The sequence below is a fragment of the Daphnia pulex genome, chromosome 8, assembly GCF_021134715.1.
Source record: "Daphnia pulex isolate KAP4 chromosome 8, ASM2113471v1".
NCBI classification, from domain to species: Eukaryota; Metazoa; Arthropoda; class Branchiopoda; order Diplostraca; family Daphniidae; genus Daphnia; species Daphnia pulex.
The window spans coordinates 10002602-10026398 of NC_060024.1; the positions used below are offsets into that span (position 1 = coordinate 10002602).

Below are 23797 nucleotides of genomic sequence, written 5' to 3' on the forward strand. Positions count from 1 at the left end.
GCTAGAAATATCTGGGTCCATATGGATATTCAACTTGCAACAGGTAAAAATAAATGTGGTTTTAACTATTGATTCTAGTGAAACAGTCGCGCAGGAAATGCCGATTTTTCGGTAAATATCTCACAGCTACTAGATGACGTTGACAAAAAAGCTATAGAAACACAAATGCGCAGCATGCATGAATGACGTTTGTCAATTCGTACGTCATGTTACAGCCCAGAGTGAATGAAGACTATATCCGGTACAGCGACCGCACCGCGCATCTGTGTCTGTAAGGTTACTGAAGAAATCGCGGTTAAGTTGTGCATGCGCTGGCTACGTGCACGAAGCGAATTACATAAACTTGCGATCTAAAATTGTCACGTAGTCAACTATCCCGGTTACTTACTAGGTATAAGTAATATTCAAATGTCTGCAGAGCTTACCACTAGACAGTGGACACACATTAACAGGTACATAGTTATAGATATACTTAAAGATAAAATCTATCCGTGTGTATTTAATTGTAATATGTAAACCGCTTGACAAGATTATAAATTTTCACTTCTCGGTACTTAATAATCATTACTTAATTTTTTCAATAATGAAGGAAAATATGGATGAGCTAAAGAATCCTCCTTGCGTGGCCATTGATCTTGCAGTGAATAACGCCGCGTTCATCGGAGATGATGGGAAAGTAATTGATGTATCCTTAATTGATAATAATATACCCCCCAAAATATCACGAAAACAAGAAATCGACTACTCTACGGCAACGAAAACTACGCAGTTTGGAGCTTCACTAGCTGGTAATAAAGTAACCAACTTATTGTTCTATAGAGTTGAATAAATTTTTTTCTTTCTTTTAGCTGCTTTCAGTGCGTTCCTTTTGGGAACAACTTTCGGTTGGTCATCACCCGTTCAGCCACAATTACAACAAGTTTATACAACTTTTCGGATGAATGACTTAAATCAGACAAGTCTATTAAAGACACTGCACTTGGATGGTGATCAAATGTCTTGGGTTGGTTCGTTATTGAATATTGGCGCTATGATCGGAGCTCTCTGCGGAGGACTTTTAATGGACAAATTTGGCCGTCGATTTGTCCTGATGACGATGACCTCACCTTACATCATTGGCTGGCTAATGATAACACTTGCATTCGATCCAAGTAAGCTACTATTTTTTAAGACAATTAATTTTTCTAAATTGAATTTGAATTTGTATTTTTGTCTTCAGTTATGTTGTACGTCGGCCGAGTCATCGTTGGATTTGCTGGAGGGGTTTGTGCTGCAATCGCACCTTGCTACATCGGTACTAGTGTTTTGATATGGCAGTGGCAGTCAGGCTTTAAATTACTTACATGATGTCTTATAGGTGAGGTCTCAACTCCTACCATGCGAGGAACCGCAGGCTTATTCTATTCAATGAATCGAGCTTCTGGAATATTGGTTACTTCATGCATGGGGATATGGCTTGACTGGCGTTGGTTATCGGCCATTTGTACAATTCAACCATTAATTTTACTTGTCGGTTTGTCCTTCGCTCCTGAATCGCCATACTTTTTAATCAAAAAAGGTTAGTTTAATGGTTCCAAAGTTGTTGGTTGTGGCGATTTTTAAGGCCTTAACGTATTAATTCCAACAGGAAGACAAAATGATGCACACAAAGCTATGCAGTGGCTTCGAGGTCCTAGCTACAGTATTGAAGCAGAAATGGATCAAATTAAAACTCGAGTTCTGGACGACTCCCGAGAAGCCCCCAAATTATCCGACTTTTATCAACCCGGGGTGTTTAAACCTATTCTGATTGGAGTAGCTTTGATGATATTGCAACAGTTCTCCGGATTAAACGCTGCATCGTTCAATGCCTCGGAAATTTTCAGGATTGCAGATTTGGACTTTAATCGTCTTATTGGAGTAGTTGTAATCAGCGCTGTTCAAGTTTGTTTTTAAAAGAAATTAATTATTTTTTTGTAATTTGACTTTTAATTGCTTTATGCTGGTATTTGAATTAGGTCGTGGCAGTCGTCTTGTCTTCTTCGGTGCTGGTGAAAAGATTTTATCGAAGAACATTGTTCATAGTGTCTGTCGGATTTGCTTGTATTTCAATGCTCGCCTTAGGTGTCTTCTTTTACTATCTGGACTCGTCATCCTCACAAAATTTTACCAAATTCAAATGGATTCCTTTGGCATCTTTAATTGTATTTTTCGCTGCTGTCGGAATGGGTTTAGGGGGTCTTCCTTGGCTCATATCAAGTGAAATTCTTCCTGCTAAATTTCGAGGGCCCGGTAGTTCAATTGTCGCTTTCTCTAATTTTCTTATGTCATTTATCGTGACAAAGACGTTTATCGATATGCAACGTTTGATGACCCATGCTGGTGTTTTTTGGTTTTATTCCAGCATTTGTTTTGTGGGCGTTTTATTCGGGTTTTTTCTTTTACCCGAGACGAAAGATAGAACAGCCAATCAGATTCAGGCTTACTTTAAAAGTGATAGAAAATCTGAAGGTTCTGTGTTTCCCTCTGGAGGTGTCAGGACACCTCTGTGAACTATTTCAACTTTTCAAGGGACGTATGGAAAAGTGTTCTGCTCAAAGTGAGGTTAGCACTTAGCAGGTTACCTTATAATGGGTGAGAGAACTAAACTGTAATTTATTAACATGTTTCGCAGTAAATACAGACTTTATGTCGAATCTGTGCTAGTTCAAGCTGAACAATATGATTGAAAGACTTCAGTGGTTTTGTGAGTTCCGGTTGCTCACGCGTATAGCAGTGGTCGTCTTATCGAATACGTGCCCACTAGGCTTTAATTACAAGCTGAATACGCCTCAGCCGCTTTACAAGTTTGGCGTGACAGAGTTCTTTTGTGACATTGTGTGACGTAGGAGACCCCATAAAGTCGTGCAGCTAACATGCAGGTAAGCTTTTCAAACTAACTTATTGTTTATATGACTTGGCACCAGTTTGTTGAGTCATGACACTGGTCTGTGATGACGGCCCATGGTCAAATAAAACCTAGAAGTAGTCTATGATACAAAAGGTGTCAACCACAATATAGGCACAATATAGGATGACTTGCGCCTTCTAGTAATATAAGAGTGTCGGTTTTTATTCAATATTTGAAAACACTGAGTTGGGAGAAGGTCAGATTTCTCACTCGTTTCAATTTTGCGGTCTCCAAAAAGAAAAATTCCCCTTTTCCCATGGAAGAAGAATACCTCGTTGTAAATTAATTCGTGCTGGGAAAACCACCGAGGTTATGCCGCTTCTTCTACGATGGATTTAATTTGTGATAAATAGCTCAGATGTCTGTCTTCCAACCGACTGCGTTTATTGCCTTTTTTTAAAAACAGCCGTTCAAAAAGGCTACGTATTTCTGTTCTCTTGTTATTTCCGTTTCTATCGACCTCGAAGCTTCCTCTTGCTGGACCGTGTCTAATACCCCATTCATGTTGTACTCGGTTGTACTATAGATGTCGAGTAATCGCTATTTTTAATCTGAAAAAGGCTACAAGGTACGAGTACGACCAGAAATGTAATTGTATTATACCCAACTTGCGGTTGCTGCAGTCAAGGACTAAGTTTCAGTACGAAATCGATTCGGCCATTAGTTAAGTGAGAATTTTGTTCATTTTTGATACCTTTCCAAATATGATATCAAATTTCACTTTTCCCACAATAATCGGAACCAAAATTCCAGATTACAGTGAAGGGTCTTTATTACAAATACGTGGTGCGCCCTGAATTGATTTGGACGAAGGTATAGATGACGATATAGGTAAGATTTAAGCCTTTTCAAAAATAGACTTGTGTATTAGTCTAAGGGGAGGAGCTCTAAGTTTTATTGGTATACACATGTGCGCTTTTCCATCTGCAAAACAGATGCCAAACAAGTGTAGAGTTTAGGAACATAACAAACAAAACATTGACTAAACTATCAGGGGAAATACCGAGCACCTTATAAAAAAAAAAGCCGTAAATCGAGACCGCCAGGTGCTATGAAGTGGAACAACTTGGGCCGACTATACGTTACGTCGATCGTCAACTAAATAGTTAGAAGAAGCAGCGGAAGAAGATTCAAGGTTTTTGTTGTTTTTGTTTCTTTCCATCCGAGCGTTAAGTTTACTTTTGCTACCGGGAAAATCAAATCTCTAACAACCACTGCCAAACGTCAACGTTTTCTATAACATAGCGAGGGCCGAGGGGGGTCTTTATTAGCGACAGGACCGTGGTTTTCCTGGACCTTCTAGTAAAGCTAGTGGCTTTAAAAACCTATGGCAAACCTCGAAACAAAATTAGAACTTGGTGCGATTTCAGACTTACCGGACACATTTTGGTGTTCCTCTTTGGTTCTACGCTAGACACTAGCGTATTTATTACTCAGCAGGTGGACCAATGAATCATAACAGGTAGACCGACAAATTTCAGAATAAACTGCCTTAATTGTGATTTTTTGCTAACTAAACGATTAAACTGTGAATTTTACTGGGTTATACTTTTGTTTGGATTTTGTTATTCAAAAGAAAACCTTTTGCTTTGAAGTTGCGCCGCTTTTCCCCTAGACTACCAGATGCGTGACTCATATGCACACTTTTTTGTAATTGAATATATATGTAGCCTAATGGAAAAACGACTTTTAAAAACCATTATTCGGCGCGTGTTATTTGCTGTATACGAAATCCCTCGCGTAGTATTCGAGCAACTGTACGTTTGTTATGACTTACTTGACACATGAGTAACACTGTGAAATGTTTAGGTTAGCAGGAAAAGTCGCCGATTCAAAAGAAATTTCGGTTATTTCATTTAGAGCAATGGAAGAAGTGAACTCGGCTTTTGTCGGAGACGATGGGCAAGTGGTGAGCATTGCTGGCGGGCCCGTAACGTCACCAAAAAAACCGTCTGTGAAACACGAAATCGACTATTCGACAGCAACCAAAAGACCACAGATAGGAGCTGCTCTTGCCGGTAAAAATTGAACTTATGATATAGAAGACGGTACTATCTAATTTTGTTACTCATGCGGATTTTAATTTGCCCGGGTTTGTCTAATTCAATTTGAGAAATTACAGATTTTTCTTGCTCTCATATCTGATTCAAATAGCGGCTTTTAGTGCCTTCCTACTGGGAACAACGTTAGGTTGGTCGTCACCCGTTCAGCCACAACTGCAACACATTGCTGCTGGGAGTTTCTACCCGAATGATACGCAACTGGCAAATATCTGGCACATAGATCTGGACGATGACCAAATGTCGTGGGTTGGTTCATTGTTGAATATTGGCGCTATGATCGGAGCTCTCAGCGGAGGATTTTTAATGGACAAATTTGGCCGTCGATTTGTCCTGATGATGATGAGTGCACCGTACATCATTGGATGGCTGATGATTTCACTTGCTGTCGACTCAAGTGGATTAACTTTTCTATAGATTTCGGTTGACGACCTTCAAAAGTAATCAAGCCTTTTTTCTCTCTTCCCTATAGGTATGTTATATGTCGGCCGTATTATTGTGGGTTTTTCTGGAGGCGTTTGTACGGCCATTGCCCCTTGTTATATTGGTATTGATACTTCATTCTTTAATTCCCCCCCCCCCCTAATTGCTTTAACGTACATTATGGCATATAGGAGAGATATCAACCCCCACCATGCGAGGAATAGTGGGTTTTTTCTTTTCGGTCAACCTTGCATCCGGCTTACTGGTGACTAGTGTGATGGGATTATGGATGCACTGGCGCTGGTTATCGGTCATTTGTACAATTGAACCCATAATTTTCCTAGTGGGCATGATATGCGTTCCCGAATCGCCATATTTTTTAATAAGAAAAGGTTTGTGACATTGGTCAACACTAACAGCACAAATTTCAAAACCATTTTGTTTTCTTTTGCAAAGGGAAGCAAAGTGAAGCTTTTGGATCTCTTGTCTGGCTTCGGGGATCTACCTACAACATTAAAGCAGAATTACATCAAATAGAAACTCGAGTTCTCGAAGATTTCAAAGAAACTTGCAAAATTTCCGACGTCTGTCAACCGTGGGTGTTTAAACCTATTCTGATCGGAGTAGTTTTGATGTTACTGCAGCAGTTCTCCGGATTGAACGCTTTATCTTTTAATGCCGCAGAGATTTTTAGGTTGGCAAATTTCAGCTTTGATCGTCTCATTGGAGTAGTTTTGATAAATGTTGCACAGGTACTTTTTACAAGTATTGGTGATGAGCATTTTTGGTACTTTATATCGGTATCTTTTTGCCTTTTTGTTTACAGGTTTCAGCGGTGGTTTTTTCTTCCGCCGTACTTGTAAAAAGGCTGAATCGAAGAACGTTGTTCATCATCTCAGAGGGAATAGCTTGTCTTTCAACGCTTTTAATGGGTTTCTATTTTCATTATTCGGGTCGTCCACATTCTCAGGAGATGGTCAACTTTAAATGGATCCCATTGACCGCTATGATTGTCTTTTTTGCGGCCATAGGTTTAGGATTGGGAGCACTTCCGTGGCTCATATCCAGTGAAATTCTACCGCCAAGGTTCAGGGGACCTGGAAGCTCGATTGTCGCTTTCGCCAATTTTGCGATGTCATTTACAGTCACGAAAACATTTGTCGACATGAAGCGGGTCATGACACACGCTGGCGTGTTCTGGTTTTACTCTGGGGCTTGTTTTTTGGGCGTTATGTTTGGCTTGTTTCTCCTACCCGAGACGAAAGATCGGACACCACTTCAGATCCAAGTTTATTTCAGATCCCGAGAGAAGCGTATTTCTTCGTTACCAATTTTGACACCTAAATGATTTCTCTTGAAGTTACTCTACCCATTGATATTTGTTGATTGGTAGATGATAGTATATTTAAATAAGACGCAAGTGTCTTTCTCTTGCATCTTTTAATTGCAAAGCAGTCTCATAAGGGAGCTGAATAAAAATTGTAAGAATTTTCTGTTTAATTTGAAAGCCCAAATTAAATAAAACTTTGCGTAAACGATATTTTTAAATTTTTTGATAGCTAATCAACCAACCATGTAACCTGTTTGAAAATTTAAATGAAGATAGGCTATAGGTACTTTTATGGTTTGATTTTTGAATAATGTTTGTGTAATATTGAGAGCAATGTTCAAGCTTCTTATGTATTCTACATTGTTTTTTTAAACTACGTTGTTTAGCTGAATTTAATTTCGGTTTAATTTGTACTGTTCTGTATTTTACTACCAGGAAAATCAAATCTCCAACAATTATTGCCAAATGTTAACGTTTTCTATAACATAGCGAGTGCCGAAGGGGGGGAGGGTCTTTTTAGTGACAAAACCGTTGTTTTCCTGGACCTTCTAGTAATGCATTTGATTTTCTTTGAATTTGGCGGGTGAAGCGTGTGTAGCGGATTTCTTAAATATCGATATCTTATTTTAAGCCTTGTTAATTAGAATATTTGTGTCGTCTGCTTTCATTTTGTTTCACAGTTTCGAAAAAGCATAGAGTCGAAGTTTCAGATATTTTTTATCATAGAAAACTGAACGGATCACTGATCTGGAAACATGATACGTGACTGCAAAAGAAATAGCAGAACAAAATAAAATGTGGTCGTCATGTGATCGTCGTGTGAACTTTTTTGTGAACTCCTCATGCTCTCCACTCCATGATGTTTCTCAGGTAAATAAAACTAAGAATGTGATCATGGAATGATTTTTGGAGCTTATACAAAAGAGTTAAACCTGTTCCAAATTTGTAAAATGTATTGTAACCTTTACCTTTGTGCAGATTTCAGGCCTGAGCCAGACATCGTAGCCACAACATGTGCAAGCTTTGATACTGACCAGTCATCACCAACAATCTCAGCATCATCGATTGGGTAAAATGATTATGTTACTTTTGTTAACCTGTGACCTGCTTTACATAATTAAATGGTGTCTGAAACTTGCATTCAGGGTATTACACGTAAACCTTACATAATCCTGTTTATCAAAATGAGGGGGTTACCCAGTACCCACTGCCTTTCTAACTTTTTTTTATTACTTGTTGTCTCTGCAATATATTTTTTTTTGTAACCTTTTATTTTTTTTTATTTTTTTTATAAAAAGCTCCTAGACTAATTGGGAAAACTGTCACCATGTACAATGTGAAAAGGTATATTCACAATGTTCCCCTTTTCCTATCCTGCCTGGCGTCAACTTTACTGAGGATGGAGCACTTGTGGATGCCTGGCTGTGGATTTCCCGGGCTTAAAGGTAGGACAATTATCTATTCTATTCTTCCTTTTTTTGACTGTTTGGTGGCGTTGGTTATAAATCGTAACGGAGTACGATTATTCCTGAGCTAGACGGTTGACTCTTATTGACTGCCAGTTTTCTCTTGCCGCTTCTGTTATCTCAATCTGGGATAATTCAATAATTTATTTGTAGACGATTGAACTGCATTGCGAGTTTGCGACTGCACATCAGGCTTGTTTTATACTTCACAACTTGTGTCTGTGGGCAAACAATCAAATTGAAAAAAATTGTTTAATTTTAAGCACTTCAAACAATGTGCAAAGTCTATAAAATTGTATGCCCAAGAGGGACCTGCCGCCACACCGGCACCCTCCTCGTTACTCGGCAAGTGGGCCAATCATAAGAGGTAGACCGACAGATTTAAGAATAAACTGCCTTAATTTTGATTGTTTACGAACTGATAGGTTGAACTGTGAATTTTTTGTATACCAAACGAGGTATACTTTCGTATGGATTTTGTATTCAAAAGAAAACCTTTTGCTTTGAAGTTGCGCCCCTTTGCCCCTAGACTACCAGATGCGTGACTCATATACACACTTTTTCCTGATTGAAAATATGTGTAGTAGGAAGCGACGTTTTAAACCCGCGCAGTCGACGCGTATTGCTTGCTATAAGGGGTAAAACGAAATCCCTCGCGTAGTTTTTGAGCAACTGTACGTTTATTATGACTTACTTGACACATGAGTAACACTGTGAAATGTTTAGATTAGCGGGAAAAGTCGCCGATTCAAAAGAAATTTCGGTTATTTCATTTAGAGCAATGGAAGAAGTGAACTCGGCTTTTGTCGGAGACGATGGGCAAGTGGGGGACATTGGCGAGCCCGTAACGTCACCAAGAACACCGTCTGTGAAACACGAAATCGACTATTCGACAGCAACAAAGAGACCACAGATAGGAGCTGCTCTTGCCGGTAAAAATTATTTGATAGAAAACGGTACCATCTAATTTTGCTACTCATGCGAATTTCAATTTGCCGGGTTTGTCCAATTCAATTTGAGAAATCACAGATTTTTCTTGCTCTCATATCTGATTCAAATAGCGGCTTTTAGTGCCTTCCTACTGGGAACAACGTTAGGTTGGTCGTCACCCGTTCAGCCACAACTGCAACACATTGCTGCTGGGAGTTTCTACCCGAATGATAAGCAACTCGCAAATATTTGGCACATAGAACTGGACGATAACCAAATGTCGTGGGTTGGTTCATTGTTGAATATTGGCGGTATGCTCGGAGCTCTCAGCGGAGGATTTTTAATGGACAAATTTGGCCGTCGATTTGTCCTGATGATGATGTCATGATGAGTGCACCGTACATCATTGGATGGCTGATGATTTCACTTGCTGTTGACTCAAGTGGATTAACTTTAAAATAGATTTTGGTTGACGGCCTTCAAAAGTAATCAAGCCTTTTTTCTCTCATCCAAAAGGTATGTTGTATGTCGGCCGTGTCATTGTTGGTTTTTCTGGAGGCGTTTGTACGGCCATTGCCCCTTGTTACATTGGTATTAATACTTCATACCGGTACCTAATTTATTTTTCTTTCGTTGATTTAACGCACGTTATGTCTTATAGGAGAGATATCAACCCCCACCATGCGAGGAATAGTGGGTTTTTTCTTTACGTTCAACCTGTCATGCGGTGTACTGGTTACTAGTGTGATGGGATTATGGATGCACTGGCGCTGGTTATCGGTCATTTGTACAATCAAGCCCATAATTTTCATAGTGGGCATGATATGCGTTCCCGAATCGCCATATTTTTTAATGAGGAAAGGTTGGTGATATTTGTCAACACTAATAGCACAACTTTCAAAACCCCCTTTTTTTTTCGTTTGCAAAGGGCAGCAAAGTGAAGCTTTTGGATCTCTTGTCTGGCTCCGGGGATCTACCTACAACATTAAAGCAGAATTACATCAAATAGAAACTCGAGTTCTCGAAGATTCCAAAGAAACTTGCAAAATTTCCGACGTCTGTCAACCGTGGGTGTTTAAACCTATTCTGATTGGAGTAGCATTGATGGTAGTTCAACAGTTCTCTGGACTGAACGCCTTGTTGTTTAATGCCGCAGATATTTTTAGGTTGGCAAATTTCAGCTTTGATCGTCTCATAGGCGTAGTTTTGATAAATGTTGCACAGGTACTTTTTACGTAGTATTGTGATTGGCGTCTTAGATACTTATCGGTGTCCTTTTGGTTGCAGGTTTCAGCAGTGGTTTTGTCTTCCGCCGTACTTGTAAAAAGGCTGAATCGAAGAACGTTGTTCATCATCTCAGAGGGAATAGCTTGTCTTTCAACGCTTTTAATGGGTTTCTATTTTCATTATTCGGGTCGTCCACATTCTCAGGAGATGGTCAACTTTAAATGGATTCCATTGACCGCTATGATTGTCTTTTCTATGGCCGTAGGTTTAGGATTGGGAGCACTTCCGTGGCTCATATCCAGTGAAATTCTACCGCCAAGGTTCAGGGGACCTGGAAGCTCGATTGTCGCTTTCACTAATTTTGCGATGTCATTTACAGTCACGAAAACATTTGTCGACATGAATCGGGTCATGACACACGCTGGTGTGTTCTGGTTTTACTCTGGGGCCTGTTGTTTGGGCATTATGTTCGTCTTGTTTCTCCTACCTGAGACGAAAGATCGGACACCACTTCAGATCCAAGTTTATTTCAGATCCCGAGAGAAGCGTATTTCTTCGTTACCAATTTTGACACCTAGATGATTTCTTTTGAAGTTACTTTACCCATTGATATTCATATTTGTTAATTGATCGATGGTAGTATTTAAATAACACGCAAGTGTCTTTCTCTTGCGACTTTTGTTTGTAAAGCTGTCTCACAAACAAAGGCGGAATAAAAATGGTAGGAATAGTCTTATTTACTTTGAAAGGCTAAAATTATACAAACCAAATAGGTAAACGATTTTTGTTTTATTATTTTTTGAAAGCTGACCAACCAACCTGTAACAATGTAACCTGTTTGAAAATTAACATGGGAGATGGCCATAGGCTATAGTTACTTTTTTGGTTTGATATTTGAATAACGTTTGTTTGTGTAACATTGAGGCCATTGGCAAAGCCAATCAAAATTGTTTTTTTAAACAAAAAAGTTGTTAAGCTGAATTTAATTTCGGTTCAGATCTAACTATTTAAAAATCGTGGCAGTTTTCACGGACACGTTCCAATATCCTTTACGTGTCGGGACGAACAAAAATAGATTTCGCCAGGCTTCGCTCGGACTAAACAATGTTAGAAAAAGAGAAACGAAACAACACCAAAAATAAAAATAAAATCACAAAAGAATTTTTTTTTTACAGACCATGCATTCAGTTGAGTTGCTCGCGGGAAACCTGATCAGTATTTGGGCGACAGCGAACAAACCAACATCGTACCATTAAAGTATTTTTGATCCGGATTGATGCTGAATAGCTTGTGAAAAGAAAATGTTAGCGGAGAATACTAAAAAGTGGCCAAGGCAATCCAATAAAGAAGAAGAAAAGGCGACTGACGAGTACATCATAGTACCGCCGGATGGAGGATATGGGTGGGTCGTCACGGTGGCCAGTTTTTTGTGCATTCTAATTTCAGATGGCATACTCTATTGCTTCGGATTGATCATCTCTGAGGTGGAACGTGTTTTTGACGAACCTGTTGCGAAAGCCGCTTGGATATTTTCCATTTTCAACGCGATATCATATTTCTCAGGAATGGCAATATTTATCTTATAAGACAACTGAAAATGTAGAACAATTCGTATAACCTTGTGTATGTTTGTTTTGTATAGGCCCCGTAGCCTCTGCATTGAGCAACCGGTTCGGTTTTCGTGTCGTCGTCATAACGGGCAGTTTATTTGGTTTCGTCGGTCTCCTGACTTCTGCATTCGCTCAATCGGTGGAAAATTTGTTTTTCACTCTTGGTCTTCTTTTTGGATTTGCAATTTGTTTGGTGTTCACTCCAATAATCGTCAACATCAGCTTTTATTTCGACAAAAAGCGTGCTCTGGCTACCGGAATCGCCATCTGCGGCTCTGGAGCCGGCACTTTTGTCTTTGCACCTGTTGTTAATTGGCTATTAAAAACTTATGCACTCAGAGGGACATTTCTCATTCTGGTAAGTGTACGCAGTTATCATGTCATTTGCACTTTCCTAATCACAAGTATCGTGTTATTCTTTGATCCCAAAATGTTAATGGGAAACCTTTTTTTTATTTCTACCTTAAAAGAGTGGGATTTATTTGAACTGTGGAGTTTTTGGAGCATTACTCATACCGCTGAAATCTCAACGGCGCAACAAGGTGCGATCAGAAACAGTTACACTGTTAGAGCAAAAAGATATCGAAACATTGATGTTCGAGAAATCTCTGATTACAAAAGAAATTGAATTTAATTCCAGAAATAATCTAAACTTTTTTGAAGAAGAAAAAGTGGACAGCAAAACAAAGAGGGAAAATGTTAATCAAAAATATTTTTCAAACTTTTCCAAGTTGTTCAAATTTTCGCTGTTTCGATCTCCGACTTTTGTTGTCATTTGCGTTTCTAGTTTCTTCCAATCTTTCGGATGGTTAGTTCCTTTCATGTATCTGGCAGGTAATCTAATTTACCTTCTTCAGGATTCTAATTCACCTCCTAATAATTATGTTCTGCAATGTAGCTCATGCGGTTAACATGGGAATACCAAACGAGAAGGCGTCGTTTCTTCTATCGATTGTGGGAATCTGTAATATGATGGGACGCATTATCAACGGATGGCTTTCTGACCATCCTAAGGTTATACTACACTCAATTTTGTGTTGACAGCAGTCAAATATGTTTTCTTTATACTTACAGGTTAGCGTGCTCTTTCTCAATAATGTGGGTTTGACAGTCTCCGGTTTGTTGATTGTGGTTTGCCCATTGTGCATCTCGTATTATCAACTTCTTATTTTCTCCATAGCACTTGGCTTATTTACCTGTAAGATTTTGTGTTTGAAAATAAGTGATGCAACAGGCTAACATACTTCATCTTTTCGTTTTTCTTATTAGCCTGCACCGCTGTAACGCGACCGATTTTACTTGGGGAATATTTAGGGTTGGAAAATGTAAACAACGCTTACGGGTTCATGCTCGTTTTTTACGGTGTCGCAACCCTCTTCGGAACTCCTATGGCCGGTACTCGCAGAATATTGACCAATTTAATGTCATACCTAATGATTATTGTGTTTGTTTTTTTCTATACGGAACATGATTACATAGGTTTACTATATGACACTTTGGGTGATTATCATGGAGCTTTTTATCTTGCCGGATCTTCCATTCTTCTGTCTGCGTTTGTATGTTATCCGCTAGGCAAAATTAACCACTGGGAGAAGAAATAACTTTTCAATATTAGAATGTTAATTACTTTTCCACTTCGTGTTTTTTTTTTCGATATAATTTGAAGATAAATGGCTAAGATATGTAAATTTGGAATAATTTTAATTGTTACTTAAAACTTTTATTCAAAGATTGCAATCATTAGATAAATAGCCGAATAAGATAAGCAACCAAATGTATTTTAAATAAGGCGAGAATCTTATTATACGACAGTGAAACAAAAACTTAAAGCACAGTGCCAACTAATTACTGCAAATTTTTGGTTCTACGCTAGCGGCTAGACACTTGCGTATTTATTACTCGGCAGGTGGGCCAATAAAAAAAAGGTAGACCGATAGATTTAATTGCTTTAATTTTGATTAATTACTAATTGAATAATATAACTGTGAATTTTACTTAGGTTTACTTTCGTTTGGATTTTTTATTCAAAAGAAAACCTACTGCGTTGAAGTTGCGCCACTTTTACTCCAGACCACCAGATGCGTGACTAATAATCACACCTTTTCCTGATTGAAAATATGTGTAGTAGGAAGCGACGTTTAAAACCATTAGTCGGCTCTTGTTGCTTGCTGTTAGGGAAATACGAAATCACTCGCGTTGTTTTTGAGTAATTGTATGTTTGTAAGGACTTACATGAAACTGTGAAATGTTTAGATTAGCGGGAAAAGTCACCAATTCAAATGAAATTTCGTTTATTTCATTTAGAGCAATGGAAGAAGTGAACTCGGCTTTTGTCGGAGACGATGGGCAAGTGGGGGGCATTGGCGGGCCCGTAATGTCACCAAAATCCCCGTCTTTACAACACGAAATCGACTATTCGCCAGCACAGATAGGAGCTGCTCTTGCCGGTAAAAATTGCACTTAAGATAAAAGGTGGTACTGATTTAGTTTACCTCATTCTATTTGAGGTATCACAGATTTTTTACTCTCATATCTGATTCAAAGGCGGCATTTAGTGCCGTTTACGATCATCGTTAACGAGTGATTTTCTTAACACCGAAAACGATTTACAAAAAAAAAAAAAAAAAAAACGAAAAATTCGTCATTGTTGTGCAAAATTTCGTTTTCCGTGTTTTATTTTTTATAATGCTATAAATTTCTTTATGAAGCAAAAAAAAACGTTATTAAGTCAAAAAGTTAAATGACATTAATTAATCATTATTAATCAGCCAAATCGTTCCATTGCACGGTTGTTGTCATTGCAGACAATTACGTTTCAAGTCTAAAGAAAAAAATATATTCACTTTCTTGGAAAAAAAAACGAATTGAAAACGATCGTTTCGTTAACGATCGTTTTCATTTTAAAAGAAAAAACGAAATAAAAACGAAAATATGAAAAATTAAAAACGAAACTAAAACGAATTTTAAATTTACTATTGCGGCAAACACTACGGGTAAACCTGATCAGTATTTTGGCGCGCGAACAAACCAACGTTGTACCATTAAAGTATTTTTTATCCGGTTTGGTATTGAATAGCTTGTGAAAAGAAAATGAAAGCGGAGAATACTAAAAAGTGGAGAAGGCAAACAAACAATGAAGAAGAAAAGGCGACTGACGACTACATCATAGTACCGCCGGATGGAGGATATGGGTGGGTCGTCACGGTGGCCAGTTTTTTGTGCATTCTAATTTCAGATGGCATGCACTATTGCTTCGGATTGATCATCTCTGAGGTGGAACGTGTTTTTGACGAACCTGTTGCGAAAGCCGCTTGGATATTTTCCATTTTCAACGCGATATCATATTTCTCAGGAATGGCAATATTTATCTTATAAGACAACTGAAAATGTAGAACAATTCGTATAACCTTGTGTATGTTTGTTTTGTATAGGCCCCGTAGCCTCTGCATTGAGCAACCGGTTCGGTTTTCGTGTCGTCGTCATAACGGGCAGTTTATTTGGTTTCGTCGGTCTCCTGACTTCTGCATTCGCTCAATCGGTGGAAAATTTGTTTTTCACTCTTGGTCTTCTTTTTGGATTTGCAATTTGTTTGGTGTTCACTCCAATAATCGTCAACATCAGCTTTTATTTCGACAAAAAGCGTGCTCTGGCTACCGGAATCGCCATCTGCGGCTCTGGAGCCGGCACTTTTGTCTTTGCACCTGTTGTTAATTGGCTATTAAAAACTTATGCACTCAGAGGGACATTTCTCATTCTGGTAAGTGTACGCAGTTATCATGTCATTTGCACTTTCCTAATCACAAGTATCGTGTTATTCTTTGATCCCAAAATGTTAATGGGAAACCTTTTTTTTATTTCTACCTTAAAAGAGTGGGATTTATTTGAACTGTGGAGTTTTTGGAGCATTACTCATACCGCTGAAATCTCAACGGCGCAACAAGGTGCGATCAGAAACAGTTACACTGTTAGAGCAAAAAGATATCGAAACATTGATGTTCGAGAAATCTCTGATTACAAAAGAAATTGAATTTAATTCCAGAAATAATCTAAACTTTTTTGAAGAAGAAAAAGTGGACAGCAAAACAAAGAGGGAAAATGTTAATCAAAAATATTTTTCAAACTTTTCCAAGTTGTTCAAATTTTCGCTGTTTCGATCTCCGACTTTTGTTGTCATTTGCGTTTCTAGTTTCTTCCAATCTTTCGGATGGTTGGTTCCTTTCATGTATCTGGCAGGTAATCTAATTTACCTTCTTCACGATTTTAATTCACCTCCTAATAATTATGTTCTGCAATGTAGCTCATGCGGTTAACATGGGAATACCAAACGAGAAGGCGTCGTTTCTTCTATCGATTGTGGGAATCTGTAATATGATAGGACGCATTATCAACGGATGGCTTTCAGACCATCCTAAGGTTATACTACACTCAATCCTGTGTTGTTTACGGCAGTCGAATGTGTTTGCTTTATACTTACAGGTTAGCGTGCTCTTTCTCAATAATATGGGTTTGACAGTCTCCGGTTTGTTGATTATGGTTTGCCCATTATGCATCTCCTATTATCAACTCGTTATTTTTTCCATAGCCCTCGGTTTATTTACGTGTAAGCTTATCGTGTTTGAAAATAAGTGATGCAACAGGCTAACATACCTCATCTTTTCGTTTGCTAATTAGCCTGCACCGCTGTAACGCGACCGATTTTACTTGGGGAACTTTTGGGGTTGGAAAATGTTAACAACGCTTACGGGCTCATGCTCGTTTTTTTCGGAGTCGCAACCCTCTTCGAAACTCCTACGGCTGGTACAGACAAAAATTTTCACAATTAATTTAATTTCACAATGATTATTGGCCTTCTTTCCGTCTTTTTCTGTATGGAATATGTTTGCATAGGTTCACTACATGACACTTCGGGTGATTATCATGGAGCTTTTTATCTTGCTGGATCTTCCATCCTTCTGTCCGCGTTTTTATGTTATCCTCTTGGCAGAATTAATCGCTGGGAGAAGAGATAACTTTTTCCAGATTAGAATGTTTCCACTTCGTTTTTTTTAAAAAGAAATTTCCAACCTCTATATGCCATATCATTTGAAGTTATATAGGCTAAGATAAAAAAATTTAATAATCTTAACTGTTACTTTAGAGTTTAGACTTTTATTCACGCATTACAATCATTAGATAAACAGCCAAAAAAGATAAGCAACTAAATGTATAAATAAGACATTGCACAACAGTGGAACCAAACTAAAAGCACGGTGCCAACTGGTGCAAACCAGTTATTCGTCCACAGTCCACACGTTGTTCACGAACTTCAAGGCTAAGCGCATCCTGTTAATTAATAATACATGCCCATTTTCCCCAAAGCCAAAAAAAAAAATTTTAAAAAATAAAAAAAAAAGCAAAATAAAAGACTGGAAGACAAGCTGTCAGATCAGTATTCTGACGGTAGTGATTAGACCAACAAGTCTTGTATCTAGTTCAGGTTTAGTCAGTATATAGTCCACAGTAGCAACAGAACCTTAATTTGTAATGGCTAGCGTTATAAGTGTAGAAAAAAAGTATTCCGGCGACGAAAATGAAACGGAAAAATTTGTCAAAGAAGAAAAGGTGACTTACGAATATGTTACAATTCCGCCGGATGGAGGATTTGGCTGGATCATCACGGGGGCCAGTTTGTTATGTCTATTGATTTCGGACGGCATTCTCTTCAGCTTCGGATTGATACTCTCTGAGTTGAGATACGTTTTTGACGAACCTGCTGTTAAAATTGCTTGGATGTTTTCTATTGAAAACGCAACTTCATTAATCTCAGGAAAGACAAAACATTTAGATCTTTTCATTCTCGACTTAATTTGTAATAATGGCTTCTTATCAATTTTACAGGACCGATAGCTTCGGCATTGAGTAATAAGTTCGGATTCCGTGCTGTTGTCATATCTGGCAGTCTACTGGGTTTCGTGGGCCTTTTGACCTCTACGTTCGCCTTCTCAGTCGGGACCCTGTTTTTCACTCTTGGTGTGCTTTTAGGAACTGCCGACGGCTTGGTTTACACTCCAATTGTCGTTGGTGTCGGCTTCTATTTTGATAAAAGACGTGCGCTGGCCACTGGAATCACTCTCTGTGGATCCGGAGCAGGCGCTTTTGTCTTTGCCCCACTCATATCTTGGCTATTAGAAACCTATGCACTCAGAGGAACATTCCTTATTTTGGTAACTACACTATTTTAATATGCTTGTTTGCTGCATTTCAGTAATTATGCTAGCAGTAAAATTAACAATGCGAAAATTCTTTTTCAAAGAGTGGACTTTATCTGAACTGTGCAGTTTTTGGCTCGCTGCTAATTCCTGTCAAACCTGTTCGACGAAAGAAAATAGTGGAAGATGTCAGCCTCAATCTTCTGCCGCCTGACGGCATAGGGCCATCAGCAATTGAAAATCCGCCAACACCGAATGACGTGAAAGGGAATAATAAAGGAGAACAAGCGCAATCGAATATGGATATCTCCATAACAGAAAATCAGGTTTGGGTTTCCTTTTGATTTAATGATCGAAATGGCACAAGAGCTTAACTTATATTTCTAACTACGATTTACTGAAGCCTGTAACAAACGCAAATGAAAAGTTATCCATCAAAAAATGTTTTTTCAGCATCCTTAACTTGTTCAAATTCTCGTTGTTTCGGTCACCAACCTTTGTCGTTATATGCGCTTCAAGTTTTTTCCAATCTATCGGATGGTTTGTACCATCCATGTATATAACAGGTAAGGACAATTTTGAGCCGATTGTTTAATAAGTAACAGTTTTTTAAAGATTTTTCACCCTATGCAAAGCTCATGCGGTAAACATGGGGGTACCGAAAGAAAAGGCGTCTTTCCTGCTATCAATTCTTGGAATATCTATCATGATAGGACGCATATTAATTGGATGGATCTCTGACCATCCTAGGGTGTGTATTTCATGCTTGAAAAGCTATTTTCAAAAATGCAATCCTAACGACACATTATTATTTTTTATACAGGTCAGCGTATTGTTGCTGAATAACATCGGCTTGACAATCTCAGGTTTATTGATTTTGCTGTGCCCATCAATATTAGTCTCGTACGAGTTGCTAGCCCTTTTCTCCACCATACTGGGACTCGCCGCGTGTAAATAAATTTCATTTCAATCTATTGTTTGAAAGTATAATAGAAGATAGCTTTGCATTTTAAAAAATAGCCTGCACAACAGCTACAAGATCAATTTTACTTGGGAAGCTTTTGGGTTTGGAAAATGTGAATAACAGTTACAGCTTCATGCTAGTGTTTCATGGAGTAGCTACCGTCATTGGAATCCCTTTAGCCGGTATCTACGCAATAATTAAATTTTCTTTCTTAGATTTAAGTTCTTAATTTATGTTTTCTTTTGTGCTTTAAATGACAGGATTGCTATTTGATATTTTTGGTGACTTCCACATTACCTTCTATTTTGCTGGTTTTTCCGTTCTACTTTCCGCGTTTATTTGTTATCCTCTTGGAAGGATTAACCGTTGGGAGAAAATGCGCAGTTAGGAGGGAAACGAATAAATAAAATTTAAAAAAAAAACAACGAAAATAACGACCGAACGGCACGCAATATATCCTACAGGTATTTTGCCCTCCTCGTCTCTCCACCCAACTTGGAATACGAGAAGGCCTATAGTGGCAAAACGGGGCTATATTGACTTGTTGCTCTTTTGTGTCCTATATGTATATCTTATTCGTATTTTCCCCTATACATTCTAATACACGACCGCAGTTTTATTCTCTGACTCTCGCAGTGCTTTTGTAACAATTTCGTTTGCCTAATGCCTATCTCTTATTTTCTATATGAAGCCAGAGGAGAAATTATATAGAATATAGATGTCGAACTCTTCTCTCGCCAGCCTGTAGCGTCCTTATCATCATTAAACCTCTCAACCTCTGCCGAGTAGTAAAGGGTATTTAATGTCGTTCAAAAAAATTTAAATTGGTTGTATTACATTTGTGGAAAAAAAATCACAAACAGGCCTTCGGCTTTGGGTACCTTGCTACGCAGGTAAAAGCTGACAATTATCGAGACTTTCAAGTTACAGAGGTGTCCAATAGATGGCACGAATCCTCGTTTTTCATGTAATGGCCGATTGTTGATTTCTTGTCAAAAGTTTTCCTACTTTTCCACGAAAATTACCGATGAATTCATAGGTAAATGAACCAACTTATGTGTATTTCTGTGCAATTTGTTGGTAATGTGATTTTTGCCGTATTTGTGTTTTATCATCTTTAAAAATTTCTCATTCTATTTCTAACCTTTAGGAAGGAACGGGAAAGGATCGAAACGGTGATGAAGTAGCCTACTGCCTAACCTACCATCAACTCTTTCATTAAAAATCATTGTTCTGTTGAATGCAGGGAGTTTCTTTTTATCTTGCTAGGTCAACAACCCTAGTGACATACATTATTTTTTCCGAACACATTTTTCTACAAATTATGCATCGACAGACAAGTATTATTCTTCCTTTATAAATTTATTTTTATTTGATGTCATAAACAGTATTTTCTGTCAACTGTCATAGAGAAAGCTATGGGAACATAATCAAGGCCATGGGTAATCTCCATGTTTATAACATTAACTTTGGGGAAGTCACATGAAAATATGCAGGGCAACATGTGTTGTATTTTTCTGAATATTTTAGTCAAGCAGTAGGTCGCAATTAACTTTAGTTTATTGCATTAATGTTGTAATATTTATTGACACATTTATTTAGATTCAACATGACTAACTGTTTGCTGCCAAAGTTAGTTGGAACTCTAACTCAAACAAAGCCACAGACAGGAAAATTATTCTTTTCTTCCAGAAAATTGTAAGTTTTATTATTTTTCTTGTCCCCCCATACTTTCTGTTATTATTATAGATTTTTATGTTGCAAAAGTTAAGAAAAGTCTGAAATAGCAAACTAAATCATTTGTTTGTTGAGTCATAAGGAAAGCTGCTGGAGTAATCGCACTTGATTTGTTTCGTGCCAGCTAGTGAAAGGCGGGACAAATTCAAGTTGAAGTCAGCTTATTTGCAAACAAATCGCAAACAGACCTTCGGGTACTTTGCTACTCTGCCCAGTCGTCCGTGGATGCTAAGGACTGTCACTAGGTAGTTAAAATTAGTCCACTAGACGACGCGGGTGTCTTCGTTAGTCGTTCGAGAGGCGCATGAAAGGAGGCGAGTCGCGAGTGTCTTCGTGAGGGAGAAATATTTGCCATTTGTTTACGAGACGCTGACTGGAAGTGTATTCCAAATTCATTACGGAATTGAGTTGTCGATCTAAATTTTCAGCCAAATGTAATTGGTAATGCTAGTTTGGATTCTTAAATTTAATTAATCTTTGACGTCTCTGTCTGAATTTACAGGCAATCTGGCATATAATTTCACTTGGCTAAATAATGTAACCACTTTGGTCGAAACTTTTGTCGAAATGTCGGCCATGGTTTTAGCTGCACCCATACGGCTCTACTTCTCATCTCGTGCTGTAACATTTCAGAGCTAGTAAAGAAATGTTGTTGGATCAATTTCCCTTCAATAATGTAATAGGTTTTATTAGTTGATTTTCAGGTCAGAGATGGAAATCCCTTTGCTCAACTGATGCAGAGATTGAGGACATGAGAAAAGTCTGAGCTTCATGGATGTTGTATCTTTAATGTGGTTTTGTTGCAGCCAGCTGGTGATGAGAAAGATGTGTGTGAGTCAAGTTGAGCTGAAGGCCTGCAGCTGCAGCATGCAGTTTATGGAGCTGGTGTTATCCCAAGTGTCACTGCAGGAAAACATCTTGAATTGGTAAATTGATTGATATTATTGATTGTAACTTGGGAAGTCTTGTGTGTGTGTGTGTTTTTTTTTTTTAAATTTTGTATTCAACTGACAAGTTTAACTCTTATGTGATGTAGAAAATTAAGGGTAATATTTCTTCCTCAATTGTTTCTTCAAAGATAGCTGCATTGTTGGTCAGCTTTCACTGAGTTAGTGATTTCCTTCCAATCAAGCTAGAACAAAAAATTCCCACTCAGTATTACCAAGTTTATAACACATTGGAAGTTGATGAACAGGATTCTTTTCTGGTTTCTTTTTCAATTTCAGTTAATTGTTAATTGTAAATTAAGCAAATTTATTATCAGTATCCTCTTCACATTTAAAAATGTTATTGTTTCATTAATGTTCTTTTGCTTTTTAGGAGTTCATGGTCAGTTGGAGCTGTTTGGTGTACAGTGATTTTGCAGTCCCTTTCCAGTTGAGAGATGCTCTGAAATGGAGCTTGTGCAGACTTGCAGTTCAACATCACACTTAAATGAGTTGATTTTCATTTGTCTATGTTGGTGTTCATGCAGTGTTGAACAGTTGGGTTTTATAGTCAATTCTGCCTGATGGCTGTCGGTCTTATTTTATCCGTCTCTTGCTACCTGTGCCGGCGTTGAGGTAAAGCTTGATGTTTCGTTCAGTTATTGACTTTTAATTAAAGTCTATTCTTTTTTCAGTTGAATCGTTTGCTGCCGTTCCATAGACTTGATCCATTGGTTAAACTGAGGAGAGGTTGCTGAAATTCAAGACTCGTCAATAAATTATGTAGATGTAGACAAATTACAAGTGCATATCTGGGCTCTCTTCTTCAGTGGCCCCGTTTCCCTAAATAACCACTAACCAACGCCCGCCGGTGGTCACTCACTCGCTGTGAAACCAGGAGGAGGGGAGGGCTCTGGTCGAACGGGGACTTGGAAGGCGCATGATCCGACGAAAACTTTTAGAGGGTCATGAGTCTAACCCGGAAGCCTATTATGACTAATCGCTCCCCAGTAAAACTTGCCTCGCACTCTTCTCTCTTCTTCCATTTCCAGGTAATCTCCCTGGATCTACGCCGACACTGCATGTGCGAGTTTAAGCAAGCAATCCGCCACCCAATTTGACAAAAAAGTGATAGTTTGTTTTCACGGAAATTGCGTCGGACGGTTATAACATTTCTAGTTCAACAATCTCATGTAGAAATTTGCATCTAGTCTACTGGTACAAATTGTGATTCTTTAAGCTTGATTAATTCAGGTGATGTGTTAAAAGCAATTGTGGGTAGCTAAACAATTGAACTAATCACCTTTTTCTGAATATTTTGGTTTTAGATCACTTTGTTGTTTTTAGATTTTCTTGTGATCTATCTTCAAAATATTCTGAAAAAGCGAATGAGTTCAATTTATTGGCTACTCATAATTTTTTTAACACATCTCCTAAATAATCAAGCTTAAAGAATCGCAATTTGCACCAGTAGACTAGATGCAAATTTCTACATGAGATTGTTGAACTAGAAATGTTATAACCGTCCGACGCAATTTCCGTGAAAACAAACTATCACTTTTTTGTCAAATTGGGTGGCGGATTACTTGCTTAAAAGCCTCGCACAAGAAAAATTGTCTCGAACCGGACGCTCTGCTTAATGAATTGTTTATTTTGTAAGTGTTCCAGAATAAATATGTTATTTATATACTAGCAAGATAGTTTATTTATTCAACAATAACATTTACATATTATAGATATTTGTGGGGAAATGGGGGTTTAAGGAATAGATGTTGGTGGAAGTTATGGGGTTTAAGGAATGGATGTTGGTGGATGTCATGGGGTTTGAGAAATAGATGTGGTTATATAGGTGAGGTATATGGATGTGATAGACAAAGGATTTTATTTCTACCTTATTAAAACAAACCACGACTTCTTCTAGTTAATGAAAATTAATTGCCCCCTCCCCAATCTCCTCCTCGCTGGTTTCCCAATCGCGAGGACATGTTTATTATTTGTTCAACGTAA

At 38.2% G+C, this 23797-nt stretch overlaps 6 protein-coding genes and 1 long non-coding RNA gene across 15 annotated transcripts; all 7 read left to right on the forward strand.

The window, feature by feature from the left end:
- Positions 1–4: 4 nt before the first annotated feature.
- LOC124200074 (facilitated trehalose transporter Tret1-like) lies at positions 5–2677 on the forward strand. 2 transcript variants are annotated; one of them, XM_046596169.1, is made up of 7 exons: positions 5–452; positions 590–788; positions 849–1151; positions 1220–1294; positions 1358–1558; positions 1628–1923; positions 1998–2677. In XM_046596169.1, the coding sequence occupies exons 2-7, from the start codon at positions 596–598 to the stop codon at positions 2529–2531; spliced, it is 1602 nt and encodes a 533-aa protein (XP_046452125.1). In that variant the 5' UTR covers positions 5–452; positions 590–595; the 3' UTR covers positions 2532–2677. The 2 variants fall into 2 exon arrangements, with proteins under 2 accessions (XP_046452125.1, XP_046452124.1); XM_046596168.1 differs by having other exon boundaries at positions 5–788.
- Positions 2678–2776: 99 nt separating this feature from the next.
- LOC124200073 (solute carrier family 2, facilitated glucose transporter member 8-like) lies at positions 2777–6950 on the forward strand. Of its 5 annotated transcripts, none has more exons than XM_046596166.1 (7): positions 2777–2900; positions 4790–4947; positions 5084–5386; positions 5462–5536; positions 5604–5804; positions 5869–6164; positions 6239–6950. In XM_046596166.1, the coding sequence occupies exons 2-7, from the start codon at positions 4794–4796 to the stop codon at positions 6758–6760; spliced, it is 1551 nt and encodes a 516-aa protein (XP_046452122.1). In that variant the 5' UTR covers positions 2777–2900; positions 4790–4793; the 3' UTR covers positions 6761–6950. The 5 variants fall into 5 exon arrangements, with proteins under 5 accessions (XP_046452122.1, XP_046452121.1, XP_046452120.1 ...); XM_046596165.1 differs by lacking the exon at positions 2777–2900 and adding an exon at positions 4011–4391; XM_046596164.1 differs by lacking the exon at positions 2777–2900 and adding an exon at positions 4628–4717.
- A 473-nt stretch (positions 6951–7423) lies between these two features.
- Positions 7424–11101, forward strand: LOC124200100 (solute carrier family 2, facilitated glucose transporter member 8-like). The gene is given in 9 exon segments (XM_046596206.1): positions 7424–7612; positions 7721–7811; positions 8041–9140; positions 9270–9520; positions 9523–9580; positions 9655–9729; positions 9800–10000; positions 10067–10362; positions 10426–11101. Coding segments are annotated over 7 exon segments (1554 nt in total). The 5' UTR covers positions 7424–7612; positions 7721–7811; positions 8041–8989; the 3' UTR covers positions 10948–11101.
- A 107-nt stretch (positions 11102–11208) lies between these two features.
- Positions 11209–13863, forward strand: LOC124200082 (monocarboxylate transporter 12-like). Its single transcript, XM_046596181.1, has 7 exons — positions 11209–11928; positions 12008–12333; positions 12446–12809; positions 12874–12989; positions 13050–13173; positions 13245–13370; positions 13455–13863. Exons 1-7 carry the CDS (start codon positions 11667–11669, stop codon positions 13574–13576), a joined length of 1440 nt encoding a protein of 479 aa, XP_046452137.1. The 5' UTR covers positions 11209–11666; the 3' UTR covers positions 13577–13863.
- Positions 13864–14038: 175 nt separating this feature from the next.
- LOC124200072 (monocarboxylate transporter 12-like) lies at positions 14039–17009 on the forward strand. Its single transcript, XM_046596161.1, has 8 exons — positions 14039–14422; positions 15052–15327; positions 15407–15732; positions 15845–16208; positions 16273–16388; positions 16452–16575; positions 16647–16772; positions 16863–17009. The coding sequence occupies exons 1-8, from the start codon at positions 14221–14223 to the stop codon at positions 16982–16984; spliced, it is 1656 nt and encodes a 551-aa protein (XP_046452117.1). The 5' UTR covers positions 14039–14220; the 3' UTR covers positions 16985–17009.
- Positions 17010–17482: 473 nt separating this feature from the next.
- Positions 17483–19537, forward strand: LOC124200081 (monocarboxylate transporter 12-like). Of its 3 annotated transcripts, none has more exons than XM_046596178.1 (8): positions 17483–17781; positions 17853–18178; positions 18268–18489; positions 18567–18729; positions 18799–18914; positions 18987–19113; positions 19184–19309; positions 19388–19537. In XM_046596178.1, the coding sequence occupies exons 1-8, from the start codon at positions 17499–17501 to the stop codon at positions 19513–19515; spliced, it is 1491 nt and encodes a 496-aa protein (XP_046452134.1). In that variant the 5' UTR covers positions 17483–17498; the 3' UTR covers positions 19516–19537. The 3 variants fall into 3 exon arrangements, with proteins under 3 accessions (XP_046452134.1, XP_046452135.1, XP_046452136.1); XM_046596179.1 differs by having other exon boundaries at positions 17483–17778; positions 17850–18178; XM_046596180.1 differs by lacking the exon at positions 19388–19537 and having other exon boundaries at positions 19164–19240.
- Positions 19538–20075: 538 nt separating this feature from the next.
- On the forward strand, positions 20076–22566 carry LOC124200103. 2 transcript variants are annotated; one of them, XR_006877153.1, is made up of 9 exons: positions 20076–20166; positions 20278–20302; positions 20374–20467; positions 20538–20664; positions 20730–20825; positions 20989–21305; positions 21367–21502; positions 21558–21790; positions 22185–22566. It is a non-coding gene; the product is annotated as an uncharacterized LOC124200103 (long non-coding RNA). The 2 variants fall into 2 exon arrangements; XR_006877152.1 differs by having other exon boundaries at positions 20278–20467; positions 22185–22426; positions 22486–22541.
- The last annotated feature ends 1231 nt before the right edge of the window (positions 22567–23797 follow it).